Here is a 24,552-nt window from a genome sequence, read left to right on the forward strand (position 1 = left end):
AGAGAAGTTCAGTGTAACTGTGGCCACACAATTATTAAATGATCCCTTCCTTTAAATCGAGATACTCTTCTTTTTACTGTGCTATTTTGCCTTATTTTACGTATCCATTTTCAATTGGAGAAAAGCTCCAAGTGAGGTAATTACAGTGGCGATAAAAAAAGGAATTCAAATTAGTAATATTATTATCTCTCTGTTTCTAGTTTGTGCAAAGCAGGTAACTGATGAGGCATCTTCCACTCGAGATTCAAGCCTTCCTAACACAGCAGTGCAGAGCAAGTTAGTGTCTTCCTTTCAGCAACACACCAAAAAGGCTCTCAAGCAGGTAAGGTTGCTGGCATTTCTTCTTTGTCCCTCAGTTCTGCCTACTTAAGGTAATGGAAGTTATGCATAGAAAGTAAAATAAATAAGAACATAGTAATCAGAAAGCAACAGAGATGTCCTCGATTCAACTAATCCCTTAATATTCAATACGCTGATTTTAATCTATGCTAAAAACTAGGAGAGGCTTGGCTGAGACCTTTGATATAAAATAGAAGAGGGAAAATGTGTTTGGAATCATATAGAACTAAGATTTTGTGTGTGTGTGTTTTATAGCAAGTATATTGGGTTCATACATGCGTTGCATATTTTAAAAATAAAGTCTCCGTTTATGATCTTGTGTTTATCTGATAGTCGACATCAAAATAAATGTAATGTCTTTCTTATTACTGAAATGCATTGTTATAAATAAGAAAAATAGCAATCGTGCCTTGCTTGTATGTAGGCTATCCATTAGTGCGTTTGGTGCTGAATAGAGGTCAACTTTGCAGTATCATGCCAACATTACGTAAGCAGTCTTGAGTTGTGTGTCCTTGTCCAGAGACGGTGCTGGGAAGTGTGGTTATAATGTTGGGCTCTGGGCTCAGACATAAGCTGATTACAACCCTTGCTACTGTGTGACTCTGGGTAAGCCACTTCTCTCCTCTGAATCTTAAACTCCTTCGCTAGAAGATGTAGAAAATAAAAGTACCCTTCACATGGGAATGATCCAAGAATTAAGTGAGGTGATACACTGAAAGCATGTGGTAGAGTGGTCCATAATAATCACTCAATGAACGTTACCTTCTGCTACCCACCCCAGAAATGCTGAATGTGCCCAGAAGAAATGAAAGAGATGCTATGGTTAGACGGGAACATTGCATGATTGTAATAGTAATAAGGTCAATAAATATAAACCTTACATATTTAGTCCTGAATTCATGGTTTTCCCTTGTTTAACTGCTTTCCTCATTTTTTATTTTCATCCTTCTGAGACAGCCACCTCCACTTCACCCCTTGCTGACCCTTACCAAGTCTAGGAATAGAGGTGTCATTCTAAGTGATATATTTATAGCAAGAAGGAGAAGCCATGTTTTTCAATAAAGTTTAAAATGTTTTTAAAGTCCCACCAGCCTGTAAAGCTACTTAATATTCACATCCAATCCCCTAGACTTAGAATGTCTCCACCTCCTCCTCTATTACAAACCAGGAAACTTAGGAAAGAAACTTAACATTTTTGTAGTGAATTCTGTTACTTGTAAATTCCGTGTTAACTACTGAAATCGCAGTATTTCCTTTCATTGGTATTATATTTAGGGTAGTAACAGTGTTTCATCCTACAGAGGTCAAGTACTCTTTACTGAGCTTGCCATTTGTATCATTGCTCTTGAGAAATGTTATAGATGCCAAAGAACAAAATTGAATTCAGTGTTGAGATCCCTTTTTAATTGGTGAAATAAAGAATGTATGATGGTAGGGAAGCCTGGAAAAAGGCTGGTTCAGGTGGCAAATAGGATGCAGGTACTAAAACACTAACCAGGATGGAACGAAAGATACAAAACTGGATACTGGTAACTGGAGCATTTAAGAAACATGGATGCAATCATAAATGAAACTCATACTTCTGAAAAGCAGTGATTTAGAAAATGTGTATACACTGTGAAATCTTCCTCCGTGTGAGTGTAAAGATTAACATTCACATCTCTGTATTGCCGTGCCTCATTATTTTTTACTTTCTTCATTTTGATTTCGTATCCTTTGAACTTTTTTTTTTTTTACAGTTACTAAAACATTACACAGCTTTGAGTTAGTGGGTATTTTTGTTCGTTTATTTTGTTTTGTTATAGAGCACATGTTCGTGGGAAGCGCCACTTGCTTGATTAAGGGCTAAGCCTTGTTTTAAGAAACCTGCCCTGGAAGCTTCTTAGTGTCCTCAAAGAGCTCTTTATCAATGTCTTAAAACTTCTTGTTGTATAACCAAGTAACAAATTAGTTACCCATACAGTATGGCACAATATATAGCAGATATGCTAATGTTTGATTAATAATGAAATTCATACTGGAAATACATTTAGAAGAAAAGCTGTTCTTGCAGAATTTTGCCCAGATTCCCTGTAATTGCTGAGTTTCTTAAGACAGCATTTCAAAAATTGACTGAACATGCGGCATTTTAAATTGTAGCAGCCTCAGCAAATCTGCAGCTTTCTTTTTGATAGTTGAATGGCTGTGACCATGTAGAATTCTTTGTAAGTGTATATGCCGTTATATATCCATATATATATATTTTTTTTTCCATGGTTGTGAATATGTTTTGTGTGTACACGTACAGGCACAAATCATAATCTCACCAACGTAGGGCCAGCCAAATAACCTAATAATAATGACATTAGCTGTCATTTATTTTTATGAATTCTAGACATTATTCTCTGCATTAACAGGCCCTATGCCGTTTAATCCTCATACAAATCCTTTAAAAGAATCCTTTAAAATATTTTTCAAATGAGGAAGCTACCGCCCAGAGGAACTTACACAAGACTGTCCAGTGAGTAAATCTGGGAGATGACATTTGAACCCAGAGTCACGGTTTCAGGTTCTGCCTTCTTAACTAGTAGTTCCTTTTAGCATATGCTGTATAATGGGATAGATGGATTTTTGACATGATCCAAGGAAATCTACATTCTTGAGTATTTGTATAATGCAAGGGAAACATAGTCATTAAGAATATTATTTCCTGACACAGACTGACACAGGGAACAATATTATTTCCTGACACAGGGAACAATGTGTTCAGTATCGGCACGTATTAAAGGGAGGTACTTGGATGTGTTAGCTTTTACCATTTTACTAGAAGTATATTCTGAGTCAGTGGGGTTTTAGTAGTTCAACTATAGCTTGTCCAGCGTAGATTCTTAGAAAGAAGTAGGTGAAAAAAAACCAAAAACAAAACCCAGTAGCTTTATATGCATAAGTATAGTGAAGAAAAATGATTGAAAACAAACCTCATGCAAAATAAGCCAGACATAATTTCCCAGCTCTGAAGCCCTCACCCCCACCCAAAGCGTGATGCTGCAGAGAGTGGGTGCTTTAACTTTGCACTGCTGTTGATTGCAGTGTAACTACAGGCTGGACAATATGGAGGCGATAATGCCCCTTGGCTGTTGATGCAGAGTACTTTCATTGCCCCTAATATTTGGGTCCTTTTAACTTTCTAATCATCAAAACACTAGTTAATATCGTATGTTGGGTGTAATTGCATGAATAGCATGTTGTTATTTCAGTAGTTATATTTCTGAATAGAATCTTCACGCTAAGCATATTCAGAAGCCTCTGGAGAATAACAGATTGCTGATTATTACCTTGTTCCCTGTCTTCTTTCTGCCTTGATATTTTAGCTTTAATAATCCTAAAAGGTGTGAAATGATTAGAGTTTGAATTTCAAGGAAGCATAATTAAGAAAGATTAAATTTGGGAAGTTTCTAAACAGCAGAATCAAATACAAGGTTAAAAAAAGGATGGGTTGAGGTCTGTTATGATGGGAGGTAACATGATGGAGAACAGAACCTTTCTGTGTTGTTCCTGTTGGTTTCTTTGACTTCCTGCATTATTTATTTAGGGTGGGAGAGTTTATTCATAAAGTTGGAGATCCTTTTCCTTCCTCGTATCGCAAAACAGACATATTCCTGGTATTTTGCTTTCGCTTTATATGTTTGACCAGTACTGTGAAATTCCAAAGGTTATGTTGCATGATAGCAGTTTCTGGACGTGGGTGTTGACATTTATCATTCTAGCAACAATGCACATTGTTGGTGCCTGACACAGCCAGCTGTTTCATATGTGTGTATTTCTCATTATTTTTGCATTCACGGCATGTGCTATTTTCCGACTTCTCAGTCAAGGGCTTACTGCATCCAGTGCATTCTTAAGTTACATTGTTGGTATTCTTTCTCTATGAAAACAAAGAAGGTATTACTTGTTTATGCAAATTCCAAGTTAACATTGAAGGCCTCTGGCTTTAGATTTTACTTTATTTTTCATTGGGGTGGAAATGAGAATTCTTCCAGGTTTTTAGAGTTGTCCCAAGCTTTCTGTTTAAAAAATAAAATGTTTATCTAAAGGTTTTCTGTCTCTTTTTACAAGAGAATGTTGTGATACCTCTCTAGAGGAAAGCATGCTCACTCAGCATCTTTTGATTTTCACTCAAAGCCAGACTTGTAATTGTGAGATATGATCTTTACTTTCCTAGACTGGTTTAGCTCTGTTATGTTGGTTTCCTTAAATAAGTAAGTTTATTTCCAAGTGTAAGCCTATAAATTTCTTTCATATTGAATGATACCTGGAAGTACTAAACTTGGCAAGTCCAATGTACTCTGTGTAGTTTGGGCATGAGGACATTACATGTCCGGGCAGCTTGAAAGACAAGGCTTTTAGTAGACTGCAATTACACTTGCCATCTGCTTGTTTATTTAGGTTTCAGTATTGCTTCTTTCTAGAATTGAAATTAGGATTTAAAGTTGTTCGATAAGATATTCTGTTAGCGTTCCATTGTATACCTAAGGGTTGAGTAGTTGGATATCATCTTCCTAAAATGAATCTAGACTAATATAGTAAGACTTATTGTATAATATTAGTGTCAAAATAAAACCATGCTATAGATTGATCAACAGGGCCACCACTAGCTAATTAAAACCTTTGGTGTGGAATAGAGAAAGGCATCCCATCCCCAAGTTGTCACAACAACAAATAAATCTCCCCTTTCAGGGTATCTTTGTGCAGAGCAAATCTTCCATGACCATCAAAAGTGGTCATCCTAATTGTATTTTCTTAAGCTATTACATGGATGTATATTTTCCCGGCTGGGATACCCAAACTTAGATAATTACAAGGTAAATTGCATTTAACCTCTGTTATATTTGTAGCATAAAATAGGAAGTTTTCTTGTTCTCTTGGAATGTTAGCTACAGCTCAGAGTTAAGGATAATGGGGTACAGGAGTACCCTGTTGTGAAGCAGGGTGCTAGACACAGCCTCAAAGGACTTACTGAGAGGAGGCCAGGTGGCCATCGACCATCCCCCAAAAGCCTATATGAAACATAGCTCTGTGGAGTTCCTGTTTAAAAAGCCTTACCAACATTGCTGTCTCTGTTTTACAGAGACGTTTCCCCAAGTAATTTACTCGGCATTCCTCAGCTTGTTAGTTCTCTGATTCCACAGCCTCATACCTCACAGTCGTTAAGACAACTCTGCCTCAGCCCCTGTTCTGCTGCAAGTCAGCACAGTAGAAGAGGGAGCTTTTCATACCTCTCTTGGGCAGTGGTCAGACTCATTTTTGGGGGGAGGTGAGGAACTTTGGGAAAGGTGTTTAGCAGGTATCCAGAATTGATGACCTCAGGCTGAATTTGGCTCAGAGACCTCTTTGTTTTGTCTGACACATTGTTGAAAACAGGACAACTCACCTACAAATCCAGTTGTATTGCTTCTCTTGAGTCATTACTACCACCTCCAATGGGGTATAGGCATCCCGGTCCTCAACCTCCCCCTTGTCGTGGTCTTAGCCCAGCTAGTGTGGTCCAAAAATAATTGCACATTCTTCAAGGGATTGGGAGGAGGAGACACGCAGCATGTGTGAGTGGCCCATGCGCACGTAGCTGCAGCAATATAGGTATCTAACCAAAGCAAACAAACACGCAGACCATGAGCAGCTAGCCTCTTTATCTGCAGAAGCCACGCCCTGGAGTGAGGAACTGGGAATCACTATACTACTACCTGCCTTGTAGACGTAACAGGTGCTAGAGTTCTCTTGTTTGGAGCCAGCCCAAACTATCCCAGACATCTCAGTTGAGTCAACATTGGTTTCTTTCCCCTCCATCCACATTCTGATCTGCTTGGAGGGTATCCCCAGGGTCCACAGTCAAATAAATCCTGCTTTCTAGAAAGTGAATTGGAATCCCCAAGGTAGCCTAAAATGGCTACGGATCTAGTAAATGCTACCAATTTGCCCCTTCTCATAGCTGAACTCTGATACTCCTGAGTTTGTTTACTAGCCTGCGGGCTTTACTACTGTGACTGGTGTCATAGTAAAAAAAGGCTTCCCAAGTTTTGCTTCTTTGACCCTAGAAATGTTATTTGGGATAAAAAATAATGCTTGTTTTTCAGAGGTAAAGCAAAAAAAAAAAGTGTGTATTTTTAATACACTTAAAACAATCATTTAAATGATAGGCATAGTTGTTTTTATCACTTACAGGCACATAGTGTTGCATTTCAGTATTTAAGAAAATGTTGTACCAAGAAATATTGTTCAAATTTATGAGCAGGAAATACATATTCAGTAAAAAATCATTGAGACCATAGAAATGGGCTCAATGTTGACTAGCATTCCTTTTCCCTACCTTGGCTCCAGCTTGACTGTTTAAAATTCAGAATAGCCTTGGCTTTTTCTTCTTATTACGTTATGTATATCATGGTTTATTTCTGTCCAACTGCTAATTTTTCTATAATAGAGTCTTCTCCACTCTAAAAATTGAGGACAAAATTTTTGTTACTTTAATAATTATTTACTGCAAACACTGTAAAAAGACATGTCATCTTTGACTTTATGATTCCAGCTTCTAAGCGTCTTGTTATATCATCTCTTCTTTTCTTAATCAACATTTTCCAAAATACACCTCCCACCATGCCATAAAATGAGTATTTTTCAAATGCCTATTTGGATTGCCAAGGGAAAAGTTTGAAATCTGTGATGTGAAGACTCCTAAAAACGAATCACTCTTTATACAGGTTTGTTTTGTGATGTCTTACATAGTGGGTAAAGATGGGCCTAATTGTAATTTCAGGTACTGCGTTGGCTCATTCTGTTTATTTTTTTAAATTTTTTTGCGGTACGCGGGCCTCTCACTGTTGTGGCCTCTCCCGTTGCGGAGCACAGGCTCCGGACGCGCAGGCTCAGCGGCCATGGCTCACGGGCCCAGCCGCTCCGCGGCATGTGGGATCTTCCCGGACCAGGGCACGAACCCGTGTCCCCTGCATCGGCAGGCGGACTCTCAACCACTGCACCACCAGGGAAGCCCGCCTCATTCTGTTTTATCATTGGATTGATAGGTTAATGTCTACAAAGTGCTCGGAGTTCTCACACAAGGCTAGAGAGATTTATGCAATTATGTACACACCTTAATGAAAGAGTAAATGTCATAAATATTTTATAGCACACATGCTGTCATTCAGAATATTATTGCCAGCAAGCTAAAGGTGAGGAGGATGGCCTCTTATTCATCTTTGTATCTCCTGTCCGTCCACGGTGCCTAGTACTTTATAAAAGGTCAATAAATGTAAGAGTTGAAGGGACGATGTATCCTGTTATTATTAGCAACAGTATCATTTGTAAGCGATTTCCCAAGCCATTCACTTTCCCACGTGGTTTTAAATCTCATCTGAATATGTCTTTTCTCATTTAAGTGATATTTAATTTTTCACATCTGCAGTTATTTGACGGCTAAATCTTATGGTCTACGAGTTGGACATTCAGGTAAAACCCTTTGCAAATAAAATGGTATTGTTTCTGTCAGCAAGGGGATATACAGTCAATGCAGTATTTCAGGAGACTGTGACAACTATTGGTCAAAGGACATTAGTCAAGTAACTGAAATGTTATAAAATTGGTAGAAATTACACAGAAACCAGGAATTGAAAGGTTGGAGACTGTCTGTGGTCAGCCTTTTAACCTTTTGAGGAGTTTTAGTATTCCTGGAACCGTGAATTTATCCTCTCTTGAATTGTGTCTGCTTAAGACCCTTTTTATTGCAGGTAATTTTCTGCGTAAAACGATCAGCTAGATAAGCTGTATTTCAAAACTTTCCAGTGTCTTTTCAGTACATTATCATCACCATGGTTGATTCATTTATGAAACACAAAGCACTCCCATTTGGAGCAATTTATTCTCGTATCGGTCTTCTTTTCCCTGGATTTGCCAGAATGCCGTCACGTTCGTGTTCTGAAGGTTAATGCCCAAAGTCAAGCAGACAGAAGCCAAGTGCTGCAAGGTTTCCAAGATTAGGACTGATTCCCTTCACAGAAATAAATGATTCCTGCCATGTTCAGTGATTTTGTGCAGCGCTCCCCACGGCTGAGTGAGTGCATCAATACTGTAGTCCTTACCTGCTGTACATACTGATGACACTCGGTGTTAACTTGATTGACTGAGCAGCCCACTGGAGAGGACGCACCTGCAAGAGAAGTGCAGACATATATTTTTATCCTGGTCTCGAAACATTTATTTTACGTTTCTTTTCCTTGGGAGTCATGGTTTCAAATTCCATGGGCTCTCAAGCCACACTGCGCAGGTAGAACAAACCTTTACGTGCTGCTTTATTTTCAGAATTCTACCGAAAATGGTCTCAGGTTTATACCCTTTGCCAAAGCCTGATTTTATGCTTTTGAGGGAAAATGACAGGAAGGTGATGCTTAAGAGTCCTGACAAATCAGTGACTCTGTGGAATTTAAGTCTCTTTAAGAGGTTCTATCTGATGATGGGCAAGTGGATCATTTAATTCAATTATGAGAAATCATTTTGACTATATTTTTATGTTCTATTTTATTATCATGTTTTGTAGGCTTTGAGGCAGCAGCAGAAAAGAAGAAATGGAGTCTCAATGATGGTAAACAAGACTGTTCCTCGTGTTGTTTTGACACCATTAAAGGTGTCTGATGAGCAGTCGGATTCGCCTTCAGGTAAAGAGCTAAAATATTGTATGCTTGGCCAGTTTCTTCCCGGAGGAGCCTTTCTCACCAAGAGAGATGTCATGAATTTTCTCTGGAACTGAATAATATTTCCACCTGAGGTTTCATTTAATTTTTTTATACCTTAGACTCTTTCAATGATTCAAAAATAATAGGGTATTTCGCTCTTAAAAACAAAACAAAACAAAAGCTTGCTCATCATCAAAGGACTTCATTTGCTAATGTCAATAGATGCAAGAAAACGTGTAGTACTGCTAGGTGGATTTTTTTGTTGTTGCTTTGGCTTTTGTTTGAATGTTGAACTTTAATGGTGGACCCCATGCTGATGTGTAATGCCGTCAAAAGCCGTTCTTCCGTGAGTGTGAATTTGTTTTTCCATCCTCTGCTGCAAAGTCAGGAATCCTTTATTAGTTTTTGTGTTCTGGCAGCATTCTTCTCACCTCAGTGCAGCCCTGACCGTTTCTTCTAATTTACCTCTGTCACTTTATCAGCTATGTACCATTCTGTATATTATAGAGTGATGTTTGCGTTTTCTCTTCCTGCTTCAACATAAAGTTATTAATAAAGGCATGATCTCTCCCTCTCTCCAAGCCTCCCTTCATCCTTCATCTTTCTGTCTCGGTCTTGCATCGTCTCCAAGTGGCACAGTATTGTTGAAGCTTATTCGTGTATTTTCACAAAAGATCTGAGTGCTTCTTTGAAAAGCTATCAGTTCAGTGAACGTGTCTTTGACTCCACTATCAGGCCATCTGTTCATGCTTTTTGTTCTGTGTGATTGATTTATTGGGCTTTTCTCTTTATATAGAGTAGAGGAATCAGATTGTGGCCAAAGGTAGTGTATTAACTCTTAGCAAAGGAGATAATATCTACGGTTTGTAGAACAATTTGAGATTTTTCTTTTCAAGGACAGCAAGAGGAAGATAATGACATAATAACTATTTCCTTTTTTAGGATCCGAATCTAAAAATGGTGAAGCAGACAGTTCAGATAAAGAAATGAAACATGGGCAAAAATCCCCCACTGGAAAACAAACGAGTCAGCACTTAAAACGATTAAAAAAGTCTGGTTTAGGTGAGTGTTCAATATACTATAACATTTCACATTTTAGATATTTAAATCTTGTTGAATGAAATTATGGGGACTTTTTTCTTTAATAGTTAAGAATATTTTTAAATCTTTTCAATTTATCTAAACCAAAAAGGGTGCTAAAGAACGCAACATATTACAATGGAATGATTTTAAGCATGTTGCTAAATTTGTGAATGATACTATTGGATGAAGCAGAGGCTAAAGATAAGAGGTTTAAAACGATCTATGTATTAAAGTAATTATCTGCCAAGTCATAATTCTGTCTAACATGCAGTGTTTTGTTCCTGAAACTGGGTTTCACTTTATCGGAATACATTGTATTGGGGGGAAAATGCAACTTTTATAAAGTGTTCATTGAACTGAAGAGTACACTGTCATTGGGGTCTGCTGCAGTAAAACTGCTCTGCCTTGCTTTTCATCTTATGCTGTTTGAAATATTCAATAGTGCTTGTCTGAAAAACAGTGTACAATTGCCGAGAAGTGTGGCAGACAGTTACTGGGTCTTGCAAGTCAGTACCAGGTTTTCTTTTGAAGATTTCCTTCCTGATAACTTTTCATCAGGAACTCAATAGCAGCATTTTGGGGGAAAAGGAATATGGAAACTAAAAAGAGGAAAATAAACGTATCCTAGGCTGAACATTAAAATTCTAGACCAAACCTGCCTCGTTGCATGTCTGGACCTAATGGCTTCATTTCTCTCTCTCAGTTATTTCATCTCTGAGTTAGGGTAATGATAATGACCTAGATCATTGTAACATTTTGTAAAATGATGGGTTAGAAAGTACAGATTTATTGACCTGAACTTTATTATTGGTTCTGCCACTTACTTTCTTGGCAACTTAGGGTAATTCTTATTTGCAGAGTTTATCTGTTTGTAAAATTCAAGCAAGATTTTAACCCATTTATTTATTTATTGAGTAAAGATTTATTGAGTGCCTACTGTATACCAGGATTTTGTTAAATTCTGGGAGATTTTCAGTAAAGTCTTTGAATGGGGTTTAGATAGCCTTATGTAAGAGATCTTTGGGAAAGCAGAATTTATGTTTGTTTTAAATTCTTTAAACACAGCATAATTATCTTTTTCATTGTTTCCAAGGCTAAATCATTTTATAGTTATTGTCTAGCCCAAAACATATGTGTTAGTTTATAAACACCTACATATATACTGACATGTTCTTTCCTAGTCTTTTTGAGTTTTCTAAATTAAGTACTTTGAGTAGCTTCTGAAGCTGGAAACTGTAATGGGAGAGTGATATGTAAAGAATGTACTAAAAAAAGAAGCCCCCCCCCTCCAAATATCATGTTATGTTACCCTAAGTAATTTAAAAGTCAGTGACCTTCAGTTAAAAACAGTCTGCTACAACCTCAGGAAAGTCAATGCCATATCATGAGTTTAAGAAAATTCAAGGCATGGGGACCTCTTCATTTCTTTACTTAGCTGCCTTCAGGGCTGGGGTTCAACAAGGCTTGTACTCTTGTCAGGATCCTGCCAGGTGCTCAGGTCTTCAATCAGGATCTCTTGTTCTAACTGTTGTAACCTAGGAATCCTGCACGCCGCTTAGCATCTTACATGTTAACAATCATACAGTAAAGGTTAACAATCATACAGTAAAGGGTTTTCAGCTAATTTGTTAGCAAATTTAGAAGGCGATAAAGGAGACCACCATGTTCTTTTTAACCTGCTTTTTTCTTTTTAGACTACTAAGTAGTAGAAATAATGAAGCTACTTTAATGAAGGAATGGAAAACTACCCGTATTTAATGCAGTGGTCTTGGTACTTTGACATATTATCTCATTTACTTCAATTATGTACAGTTGAATTATTTTTATTTTACAGCTGAGGAAACGGAGGCCCAGAGGGTTAAGAGGGTTGTCCATAATGACACAGCTATTACAAGCCAAGGCACAGCTAGCTCCAAAGTCCAAACCATTATTTCAGAATATGTTCTGAATGTCTGTAATCATCCAGCCTGTGTTGTAGACCTGTGGGCACCACTGAGGAGTAGCATAGCATCTATGACATGATGAGCCTGCCATGGGTGTTAAAATGCAGGTACACTAGTTACACATAGAAGGAGAGCTAGCAACTAAAACATTTCCTGGCTGATCCTGTAAAATCAGAGGAAGAAGGTGGGATTTAAGGTCAAAAGTAACCTGAAGGTGATTACTAGGAAGGAACGCTGACTGACTGAGTAACCCAACAAGCAGCTGAGTACAATGGCTTATTTTGTGCAAATGAAGTTGGTGGTACTTATTAAGCCTCCAATATATGCCCAGCACCATACAATGAAAAGTGAAAACATGCAAAAGGAAAGAAAGGGCCTTAAAGGTGACCATCTCCAGATAGAATCCCATGTGTCTTCTAGAAAGTAATGTTTCTGATGTCCTGTGACCTTAGGAATCTTACAGAGTAAAGGATTCTCTGTTCTGTGCAGCATTTTAGAATCATAACTAAAATGTAAGTTCCTTGAATTAGGGGTCGTTGACTTACACCAGTTTTTAATTATGCTTCTTCCTACCCAATCACACAGTAGGAGTTTAAAAATTACTAAACAAATCCAAGCTTCTAATGGATATCTCTGAGGGGTTTTTAATAAATGTCCTCGCTGAGCTCAACTTCTGGGATTCATTCCAATATATTTTATTTGGTTTAATCTTTTTGTAGTGAAGAATTACAACTTTGCTGGTTTCATAAAATGTTACATACTTTTGAAATAAATTAATGCAGGAAAATAAATTTGAAAAGTAACCCTAAATACTATCATCAAAAATAACTTCCCCCAGGCTTCCCTGGTGGCGCAGTGGTTGAGAGTCCGCCTGCCGATGCAGGGGACACGGGTTCGTGCCCCGGTCCGGGAAGATCCCACATGCCGCAGAGCGGCTGGGCCCGTAAGCCGTGGCCGCTGAGCCTGCACATCCGGAGCCTGTGCTCCACAACGGGAGAGGCCACAACAATGAGAGGCCCGTGTACTGCAAAAATATATATATATATATATTAAAAAAAAATAACCTCCCCCAGTGTTTTATAAATATTATTTGACATCTCCTAATGTGTAGCCATAGTCAGGGGTCATCTTAGAAAAATTGAATTATATCATTTTAATTAAAAGTACTAAATTTAATTAAGTTTAGCCTGAATAATAAAAAAGAATGGAAGTAAAACCAAAAACAAAATTGCTAAACATCGCCACGAGATATATTCATATCTAAAAGTTCTCTCCAAAGATACTAAAAATATGAAAAACTGGAATAGGAGCGATGATCATTTTAACTACTCAAGCTTTGGACAATATATTGTAAAGGATAGGGAGATAATTATACTCATGGTCCCTCTTAACTCCATGTTTTTGTTATATTATTTTTTAAACATCAAGGTTGTTAACATTTAATAATCTTTTTTTTTTTTTTTTTTTACCATAATCCCCATAGTTCACTACCCCCCTGGTATTATATGGTAATGGATTCAGTGCTCCCCGGTAGACTGTTTACACAATTTCTTCATTTGTAAAGGGTACTTGGATTTATGTTGTAGATGATTAGATTTTGCCCTCTGATAATTTTTTTTCCCTAGACTTTACTCTTTGAAAGCCTATTTTTCTTCTCTGAGCTCTTTCAGAATCCATTCGTCTCTAATTTCTTTGAGACAACGAAGAACTCTCGTTTTGAACTCTTTCTGTATTTCTTTGGGCAGTTCCTCTTGCAACCAAAGGCCTTGGTCTGCCTCTTTCATGTGCTCCTTCCCTCTGTGTGAGTGTATGTGAGTACATCTTGTGTGCACATTTTATGCACAAATACCGTGTGGCTTCCCTTCTGGGAAATAGGAGGCTTTAAGCCAGCAAGGTCTCCAAAGTCTGCAGCCTTTATTCAGATTGGTGCTCTTCGACTCCCTTTGGTCAAAATAACAATTTCCCTGATCCTCATCAGACACTTTCCCATGATTTTTATTATGACTACAAAGTGTCATCTTCTATAGCACAGACACTTACTGTGGCAATTCGGCAATTGTTGCTTCTTTGCTTCTCCGGACCTCAGCTACTTTATACTCTCTAGTGTCCAGGAATTAGACACTAAAATGACTACCTCTTTTCTTCCTCTGCTTAGTGTAGGGAGATGAGGTACCAGCTTTAATGAGATAAGACAATCAGATATAATGAGCTTGTTCTTAAGCCAATTAAGAGTAAGTATGTAAGGATAATTAAAATGGAATTAAACATCCTGTGTGGCAACAAATTTAGCAGTAAGTTCATCTGCTCTGTCTTTGTTCCAAAATTATAAAACATAATTTTGCTTAGATGGACATCTTTGAAATAGATCTTCTTTTGACTTTGTCATAAAACATTTAGAGAGGCACATAGTCTTTTTTTTTTTCCCTGATACCCTTAAATATTTTGAACCATACCAAATAGTAACCAACAGCATAAGTTCTACTTCTCACATTGTCCATAATACATGTTTCTAAAATTTTATGATTTTCTCATTTCGCCAATACTCCTTCCCAAAGTTACTCTTGGTAAATGACCTCAACTCCCTCATATGGAGAGTATTTCGGCCATACGTAAGCATTAAGCAAATTCCTTTCCTATATTTTCAACATTTCTGTCTCTACGTTTTGCCTTTGCCTTCTCTGCTGAGAAAATAAGCTTCTTCCTAATTCTCTTCTTGTAGTCTATTTTATCTCCCTGTGAAATACTTGAAACATATAGAAAAATACAGATGCTAATAAAACATACATCTATATACCTGTCACCTTGACTTCATTCCTAACAAATGTTAGGAGTTTGTTGGGCAAAAAAAATAGATAAAATTTTTGTACTTTTTGTGTTTATAAGTGAGATTGGCCAACAGATTTTCTCTCTCATATTGTCTTTGTTTGTCCTTATTTTGGAATAAAAGTTATATTAACTTCATAAAGTGAACTGAAGAGCTTTCTTTACGTATTCACTGGAATAAGTATAAAATGAGTGGGGGGAGAGTTCCTTGGTGTATTGGTAAAATTCGTCTTTAGAGCTATTTGTAATATGTGCTGTGCATGTATGTGGGGAAGGAGGGGTTGTCTATTTATTTTACAAAAGTTTTCACAAATTTATTGAGGTTTGCTATTTTTAATATAATTTGAAAATTTGCAAACTTGAAATACTTTATGTCTTCAAAGATATTGGCTAAAGTCATAGTAGTATGATTTTTATGCATATTATACTATTTAAAATCAAATTTTAATTATAATTTTATTTGCCTTGTATATCTATACTGTATCTCAAATTATGTGCCTACCTTTCATTCCTATTCATGTTTATTTATGCCATCTCTCACTAGATTTATACCTATTTTATTAGTCTTAAAAAAATCCTTTTTCTGTTCTTGATGGTCTTCATTGTTCTTTTCTATTTCATGAATGTGTACTCTTATTCTTTACAATCTTTCTCCTTTCTTCTTTCTCCGGTTTTTATTCTATAGTTCATTCATTAACTTCTTGATTTGCACACTTAACTCTTGAATTTTCAATATTTTTTCTACTCTCGAATATATACAATTTATTTTTAAAACAAATTCAGCTGCATTTTACAAATTTTGGCATTATCATTTAGAATGTAAATATTTTGTAATTTCCATTACAAAACATTTCTTTAACTTGTGAGGTACTTAGAAGTGTACTTCCAAATGTCCAAATATATAATGAGTGTAGGAAGATTGGAGAGTTGCTATGTTATTGATATCTAATTTTACTTCTTTGTGCATAGAGAGATGAGGTTTTATATTATTCTTCAGTATTGTTGAGACTCAGTGGTCAGCTTTTGGGGTTTTTTTGTTGTTTTTTTGTTTTCTTTACTGTTTCCTGAGTGCTGACCAAAAAATTGCTTTCTCTTAAGGGCTCAGTGCAGTGTCCTATGTTAAATTCATTGGTTTAAGATCGATTATTGAGTTTTTAAAGTCCTTGGTATTCATAAGACAAGTTTTTTGCTTGTTATCTCAATGTCTGGTAAAATATGTTCAGATGTTCCACTGGCATTATATAGTGCCAATTTCTCTTTTTAATTCTCTCAATTTTAAATTTTGAATGCTATGCTGTTGAAATGGATGCAGGCTCTAGGTCATTGTATCTTTCCAGTGAATTATTCCTTTTATACTCAAGGAATTACTTTCTTATCCCCAATAAGGTTTTTTTTTACCTTTGTTTATCTTTGATGTTAATATTGTAGTATTGCTTTTTTTGATGTTTTGAATGTCTGCCTGGTATGTCTTAGTTTATCTCCTCATTTTCTTCTGTTCCATGTGATTTTTATTTTAAGTATATCTCTTGTAAAGCAGTATATAATCAGATTGTATTACTTTTAAAATCTAATATGAAATCCATTTGTATTTTTTTACTGTGTTGGGGACTTAATCAAAAATTTTTTTCTCCTTTTATGCCTTCATGTGATTGAGTTTTCCTTCCATGAATTTATTTGGAAATTATAAGTCTTTTCCATTTCTCCCATTGACTACCTACAGAGTTTTTGGACGGAATGTCCTATAAATATCAATTAAGTCCATCTTGTTTAATGTATCATTTAAAGCTTGTGTTTCCTTAGCTATTTTCATTTTGGATGATCTGTCCATTGGTGAAAGTGGGGTGTTAAAGTCCCCTACTATGATTGTATTACTGTCGATTTCCCCTTTTATGGCAGTTAGCATTTGCCTTATGTATTGAGGTGCTCCTATGTTGGGTGCATAAATATTTACAATTGTTAAATCTTGGATTGATCCCTTGCATGCAAATGGAAGTCAGCTGGAGTAGCAATTCTCATATCAGACAAAACAGACTTTAAAATAAAGACCCTTACAAGAAACAAAGAAGGACACTACCTGTAGAGTTTTAACAAACTAACAGTATCTCTCCTGTTTCCAAACAGTGCCAGGGTTATATGGTGTTCTCATTTCAGTCACACCTTCCCATCTCTCATGCAATTGCTGTCTTCTGTTTTTTGTGGTTTTTTTCCATTTTGTTTTAATTCTCATTAGTTGTTAGTATTATTTTTCACTGTTAATGTTTATTTGGAGTTACTCATGTCTGTGAATCTTTTAGTTTGTCGTTGTTTCTGCAACCCACTCATTCGTTCTTTGAGTTAATTTCTTTATTTGTTAAGAACATCCACTAGTACTTTTTCAGCAAGATTCTCTAAGGGATAGTTTCCATTTTGGATACTGAAAATATTCTTATATCGTTAATATCATTGCCATTTAAAGGGACTTTATTAACGAAATTCTAGATCAATGCTTCTTTTCTTTTGGCCCTTTGAAGATACTTCATTGTCATCTGTAATTTATTGATGATAAGGTTCCTGTGTCTTATTGTGATCCCTTTGGAGGTAATCTATTTTTGTTCAAAACTGTTTTAAGGTATTCTTTTTATTTTTGATGTTTTGCTATTTCAACACATCGGATGGAGGAATGGGTATTTATCCTTTTTGAGATTTGGTATGTTGCTTTATCTGAGGACTCTTATCATTTTTTCAGTTCTAAAACTTTCAGACGTTAGCTTTTCAAATATTGCCTCTCTGCCATTTGCTGTGTTTTTTCATTCTCCAACTCCTGTAAATGTGCATCCCGACTGCTTATTCCATTCCCTTTATTTTTTCTCTATCCTGCTTTCTTGACTCATCATTTTTAATGCTGCATTCAAGATATTTTCATCAACTCTATATTTATTCAATAGTTATTTCATTGTATCCATGGAATATTTAAAAAAATTTTTAAACTAAATTTTCATTTCTAGAAGTTCTATCTGTTTCTGTTTCAAATCTGCCTATTTTTAAAATTACAGTGTCCTGTTTTTTCATAATGAGTTTATTTTCTTTTTTGTTTCTATTGTTTAAAACAAGGGGCAGCAAGTTTTTCTGTTAGGGGCCAGAGAGTAAATGCTGTAGGCTTTGTGAGTCATGTGATTTCTGTCACAACTATTCAACTCAGCATTGTAGTGCGAAGGCACATCTAGACAGTAGCTAAACAATTGGGCATGTCTGTGTTCCAGTAAAAGTTTATTTACCAGCAGCCACTGGACTGGATATAGTGCGTGGGCAATAATTTGCTGACCCTTGATTTAAATCACACTCTATTAAAATCACATTCAAGTGATTCTCTCAACTCAAGCAACTGAGAGTGGTAATTCTTCCGTTTGATGCATCAGCTGACGGTCCCTTATGGTGGATTGTTCCCTTGTGTGTCGTAATTTCGAATTGTGGGCTCTATATACAGCCGTCTGTTGGAGGTCATTGTACCTGAGTTGTAGAATTATCCTACAAAGCATACTGGCATTTCAGGCCTCACAGCTAATATTTTTATAAAGGATTGCTGTTTTAAAGTATTACCCTTAAATCACCCTGAATAGGCATCTTCTGAAATACTCCAGTGCTTAGTGCTGTGCATGACACTTGGGGAGCACACAGCTATCAGCTATAATGCTCTCATTATCTCCATTAAAATTAACAGCACTCTTATTGTTATCATTGATCCTAAGTCTTATAGAATCTACAAAAACTGTAGTTGTTACCATTTATGCTCCTAAAGTTTTTGAGGATTCTGATTAATTGGAAGACCGTAATTAAAATACTTCTTTATCTAGACCTGGTGCTACTTTGAGTTAAAAATACAGATGGTATTGAGTGAAGTAGACATTATGAAAATTAAAGACAACTAAGGCAAGATAGAAACCCAAAGAAACTTTGGAGATTTCATTCTGAAATATCATTCTTAAAAGAGACAGAATTAAATACATTATCAAATATATATATATTATATATATATATATATATAGTCAGTATACATATGTGTGTGTACAGGTGTATGTTTTTCCCAATCTATAGTGAATTCATACCTCTTGCTTATTTATCACAGGACACTTGAAATGGACCAAAGCTGAGGATATTGACATAGAAACCCCGGGATCTATTCTTGTCAACACTAACTTGAGGGCATTAATAAATAAACATACGTTTGCTTCCTTACCTCAGCATTTTCAACAATACCTCCTGCTTTTGCTCCCAGAAGTGGATAGGCAGGTAAGTAGAAGTTTCAGACATTTGGTATTAGTCACCAGTTATATTATTATGAACTGGCAGGTCTGTTATCGAAGATGACTGATACATGGATGGATAGTTTTCTAATAATCTAGTATATTTATGTAATTTATATACTTAAATGCTAGCATTGGTGTGTTTGCTTAATCTGCCTAAACAGACTCATTTTTCATTATCACTAGTGAGCAAATTCAAACTTTAAAATACAGCACATTGCCATAGAGTGAAAACAACAGACCTACCTACACTGGGCAGGAAAAACAAAGAAATCAAACGTTCCAGTATCAAATAAATCTTTGAAGTAGCTTCCCCTTTGCCCCGAGGGAATATTGAAGTGCAGCAATAAAAAGCCAGGGTTTCTAAGAAATTATGTAAATATTTTCATTCTCAGTTCTTTCCAAAAACCATTTAAACCATTTAAAATTTATGTTTGGATTTGGCTTCTGAGAGTCTATCATCGTGAATATGATTGCCTATAAATAATCACCTTTTATCTTTTTTTTAGTATAACTAAAAGTGCTTTAAGTGTATTTCTGTATTTTTTAAAAGCCTCTAAAATAAGGAAATACAAATATAGACTCATAATAGCAGGCATCAATCATCTTCTAAAGCTGTTTCCTTTGAAAAGAAAAAAAATATTTCATCGCATAAACTTTTATTAAATTTCACAAAACTGTTACATTTCCTTGTGATTCTCATTTCAATAAATTTTGACACTGTATATAGTTTCCAGTTGATGGACATAATGTGCATGTGTTTATGAATTTGTATCTCAAAATGATAGGTACATCCATAAATTGAAATGGGCAAGATTGATTCAATATTTCCACATTATTCTGAATAAATTTTCTTAGCTTTTTATTTGATTCTGTTTTCTCCTAACTTACCCACCCTTTCATACATACTTAAAATTTGATAAGCTGCTGTCTTCTATCATTCTTATGTATCTCTTTGGTGGAGATTATTGTTCATATATAGAAAAATACTATTTTGATTTTGAGTACATTTTTGTTTGAAAATTTGTTCAGTATTTACTATGAATATAATACATGTTTGGTGCCTTGGAATAATGGAAATATCTATTAGTAAGTGCCTATTGCATGTTTATTGAATCAATGATTAAATACACTCTAGTTGGATACAGAAGCTATATTCCTGAACAATGAAAATATGAGGGAGAAACAGGTAAGCTTAGGGGGGAGAGCACAAAGTAAACTGAGCTTTTATATGTAGAAGGGAAAAAATCAGAGACAAATACAAGATCCTTGAATTGGGCCTAGAGGTATAGGCAGAATTTGAATAAAATAGATGGAGATGTATTTTATGTGAAAGATTCAAAGATACCAAATCAAAAGCTGATTTTGTGGGAGTCTGGATTATAGGAACAACAATGCAAATGAGTCTGGAAAGACAAATTAGAAGTCAATTTTGGAAGATGCCTTAAGTGTGACACTAAGGAGTCTAAACAGTGTTCACGCTGTGTTTGCAGTGCAAAGACACTGAGGGCTTTTGAACAGAGCTATAATGTAATAAGATCACTGCTTTTTAAGAAAATTATCCTGGCAATACTGAAAAGGGAATGTTAGAGATGGGAAGCATGAAAGTGTTGTTAGAAAGCAATTTTAGTTATTCCAAAAGGCAGAATGAGGGCTTGAATTTGGAGAATAGCCTTGAACTCGAAGAGGAGTAGGACCGTGCAGTCACCTTCCTCATCACCACCATCATCAGTAGCACCATCATCCAGTGGTGGCAATTTTACATTTTGTCAAATAACACTTGAAGCAAGGTCTAGGGAGAAGCCCCTGATCATTCCTGGGTTTCAAGCTGGTGTGACTGAGGATTGAGTTCAGGTGTTTAGAAAAACTTTATTTTTTCGGCAGGGGGAGGTGGATTATTAGCTACGTGACTATTGCCTGCACTTCAACGTATGTGTGGTTTGTCTTGTTTACAGTTGTACCTCCAGATCCTGGAATAAGATTTGGCATATGTAAAGTACTCCAGTCTTTTTGGAAAGAAGAAATGACAAATTGTCCTTGGATTAGCCAAATATTTCAGAAACCCAGGAGGCAGTGTCAATAAGCCTAATATTGAATTCAACCTGTAGCAGTTTCTGTTACTCAGTTTTTTCCAGTCACTGTGAGAAATATAAATGAATAAGGCACAATACCTGTTCTCAAAGAACATGTAGTCCATTGGGAAATCATTTATTCAAGAAATACTCACTGAGCATGTATTATGTGCTGCATATACTGTGCTAAATACAGAGGCTTCAGGAATGAATCTTCCAGAGGAATAACAGACGGAGGAGAAAGACAACCTCATGCTGAAATACAGTTTCCTCTTTACTAGGAAAGAAGTCTGATAACTGGATAGATCTATACCAAATTTAGTATAAGACCAGGCAGAGTGACATAAATGTCAAATAGAAATATAAAGTCCTCAGAAGGCAGAAGGATGAAAAACTTTAATCTGAAAGTAGTATTGGAGAAGATTTTATGGTGGAACAGATACTTAACTTGAACCTTGAAGGACTAATAGGTGTTTTGTAAGTAGAGCCAAGGGAAAGTGAATTTTACAGAGGGAGAGCTTGTCGTTTACACAGACTTGCTGTGTGTGTGGTAGGATGCTGTGCTAAAGGGTAATATGGTCTAAACCTCGATGACCCTGGTTGCAGATTAAGCTCTTTTAACTTTTTCTGAAACCAGTGGGCACCATCAGAGATTTCTCAAATGAGAAACAGCATACATAAAATAATTTAAATAAATATTTTAGTGCCTAGACATAGGGCAGGAGAAGAAGATCCAAAGGATAAATAACATATTGTCATTATTTTCTCTTAGGAGCCAGTAGCTCTGTAAAAAAATGTATTGGAGAGGCAGAAAGATAAGACCCAGGGAGACTGGGCAAGAGACAGTCACAGTAGTTGAAATAAGAGATAAGAGTCTGACCTTAGACATTGGCCTTGGAAAAGAAAAGAAAGGACTGAATTCCCGGCATATTTTCAACCCAGAAGAGTGGGAATAAATGACACTGCCTATGGGATGGTCTGGAAGAAGAAGGTCTGTAGAAGGTCTGGAAGGCAAATGGAGATTTTATTTAGGGTGACTTGGGAGGACAGGAAGGCTCTGTGGGCCTATTAGCATTTGACATCAAGAAGTTTAGAGCTCTTTCTCCGGGCCCTGCTAGAGTTGAGCTCAACCCTACCTCCCAGCAGAAAGGAACAGGCAACTTGATGAAACAACCTTCCAAAACCGGTCTATTTCACTTCAGTTTATAAAACCCCAAAAGTCGGTGAACATCACCATTTTCTAGGCCAGAATGAGTAGGAAAGGCATGGAAATGTGAATCTGATTACAAAGATTTATTTGAGCGAGTGGAAGGTACTGTAATTATGTGAAATACCTATGAATTTCACTTGTACAAAAGCTTGTTTTCAATACAAGAAAATACTTCTGTCCCAGTATTTCAAAGATAAACCTGAGTCACAAGAATGATACTACGTATCAGTAGATCACAGTGACTACTTCTTAAACAACGACCCTAGCTGAGGAAGTGGAATATGCGGATTGGTTTAAAGCAACCAGGCCTACTCCTGAATTTTAGGGTGCTCACCAACTCCTGAAGTAGAATGGTGCACTGTGGAGATGTCAGGAAAACTTTAGAAATCTGGTTTTTAGGAAGTTCTATTAGAGGCTATGCAGTGGAGGGTGGGGGAGAAGTCAACTATCATGTCCACTGTAGTAGGGTAGGTGTTGAGTTTGGTTTTGAACACGTTGGGTTGAGATGCTTCTATAAACTATATGAAATGTCCAAAGATGGCTATATATATTCAGGTTTTGTGACTGGAGAAGATGGAATTAGTGATTAAAATTTACGTAGATTATACTGTCAGCTATGGGATTTGATGAGCCTGTGAGATATCATGGCCATCCCAAAGGAGTACATATATTTGTAAGAAAGTATTAGAAAGGGTATGGGAGGAGCCAGGGAATAGATAGAAAATAGCAAATCCATGAGAGATCATCAATGGGGAGGTTATGTACAGGCAAGTGTCTCAGATGGACATTAGGAAGTCACTGGGGAGTAAGTGGGACATCTTTTCTTTGTTCCTTTAGATCCACCCTCCACCTTCTTTTCTCTGCTTTGCTCCAGGAGGCTGTATATGGAGAGTAATCCACGTATGGACTACTGCATCAAGAGAAAGGATGCCTCTGTCTTCCTTTCTTTTTTTTTTTTTTTGAATTTTGAAATAATCATAAACTTTCACAAAATTTAAAGATATATTAGAGAAGAAGTTTCAAGCCTCATTATCCATCCCTCCCCCCACCCTCAGTATATTATGACTTTAAGCCTGCTTTTTCCTACAAACAAGGGCGTCCTCTTGCATAAGCACAGTGCAGCCAATCAAGATCAGGAAGCTAGCATTGATCATTCTTACTGTGTGATTCTTAGACTCTATTCAAGTTTAGCCACCTGTCCCAGTAATGTCACTTTTAGCAACAAGATTCAGTATGGAATCTGTCATTTTATTTAGTTGTCGTATCTTTTTAGTCTCCTTCATTCTAGAAGAGTTCTTTAATCATCTCTTGACTTTCATGATTTTGACACTTTTGAAGATTATAGGCTAATGTTAGTTTGTGTCATATTTCCTAGTGATCAGATTCAGATTGTGTACCGTTGGGAGGAATACGATAAATGATGCTATATTCTCCTTGCACCTATGAGGTAGCACACAATTTTGATTTCTCCCAGTCATTTGATTAAAATGTATCCGCCGAGTTTCTTCAGTGTAAAGTTACTTCTTCCCTCTTTGTAATTAAATAGTATTTTGTGAGGATATATCCTGTTCTTGAGACTCTCAATTTATCCACTTACTCCTATCTGTATGGTTTCCTTGTTTCCTAGTTTTTCAATAGGTTATTATGCTCAGTTGTCCACATCTGGTCACTAGGAGCCTGTTCAAGCTGGCTCCTGTGTCTTCTGACGTGTCTCCATCACTCTTCGAGCATTTCATTACTTTAAAATACATGGAATTGTTTCAGTCTCATCTTGTACTTTCCCTGTCTCAGCCCTGGAATGAATCCTTTCTCCAAGGAGCCGTGGTTCCCTTTAGTGGAAGATGGTATTTAGAAGTCAGTATCTCATGAAACACTTGCTCTTTGCTATTGGGGTGTTGCTTCTCCCAGATCTATGACAGACCTAGGAAATATATGTATGTATATATAGGAATGCATACATCCATACATGTGTGTGCATGTATGTGTGTGTGAACACCTCCTTCTGTGTCTTGGAGATAAGGGACATCTTATAGAAGAAAGAGTATGAGCCTATATATAAACATAGCACAATTTCTATCTGCATTTATTCTATATGTTCCTCTATAT

The 24,552-nt window shown here is 36.5% G+C and overlaps 1 protein-coding gene across 1 annotated transcript in view; it reads left to right on the forward strand.

Moving 5' to 3' along the window:
• The window catches only part of ASXL3 (ASXL transcriptional regulator 3), a 110,069-nt gene that overhangs the window by 16,437 nt on the left and 69,080 nt on the right, over positions 1 to 24,552 (forward strand). The window contains exons 3-6 of the mRNA XM_073789893.1: positions 201 to 322; positions 8,900 to 9,017; positions 9,978 to 10,097; positions 18,987 to 19,150. Coding sequence (XP_073645994.1) covers positions 201 to 322; positions 8,900 to 9,017; positions 9,978 to 10,097; positions 18,987 to 19,150 — 524 coding nt within the window. The remainder of the gene's footprint in view (positions 1 to 200; positions 323 to 8,899; positions 9,018 to 9,977; positions 10,098 to 18,986; positions 19,151 to 24,552) is intronic.

Source organism: Tursiops truncatus, chromosome 13 (genome assembly GCF_011762595.2).
Source record: "Tursiops truncatus isolate mTurTru1 chromosome 13, mTurTru1.mat.Y, whole genome shotgun sequence".
In the NCBI taxonomy this organism is placed as follows: Eukaryota; Metazoa; Chordata; class Mammalia; order Artiodactyla; family Delphinidae; genus Tursiops; species Tursiops truncatus.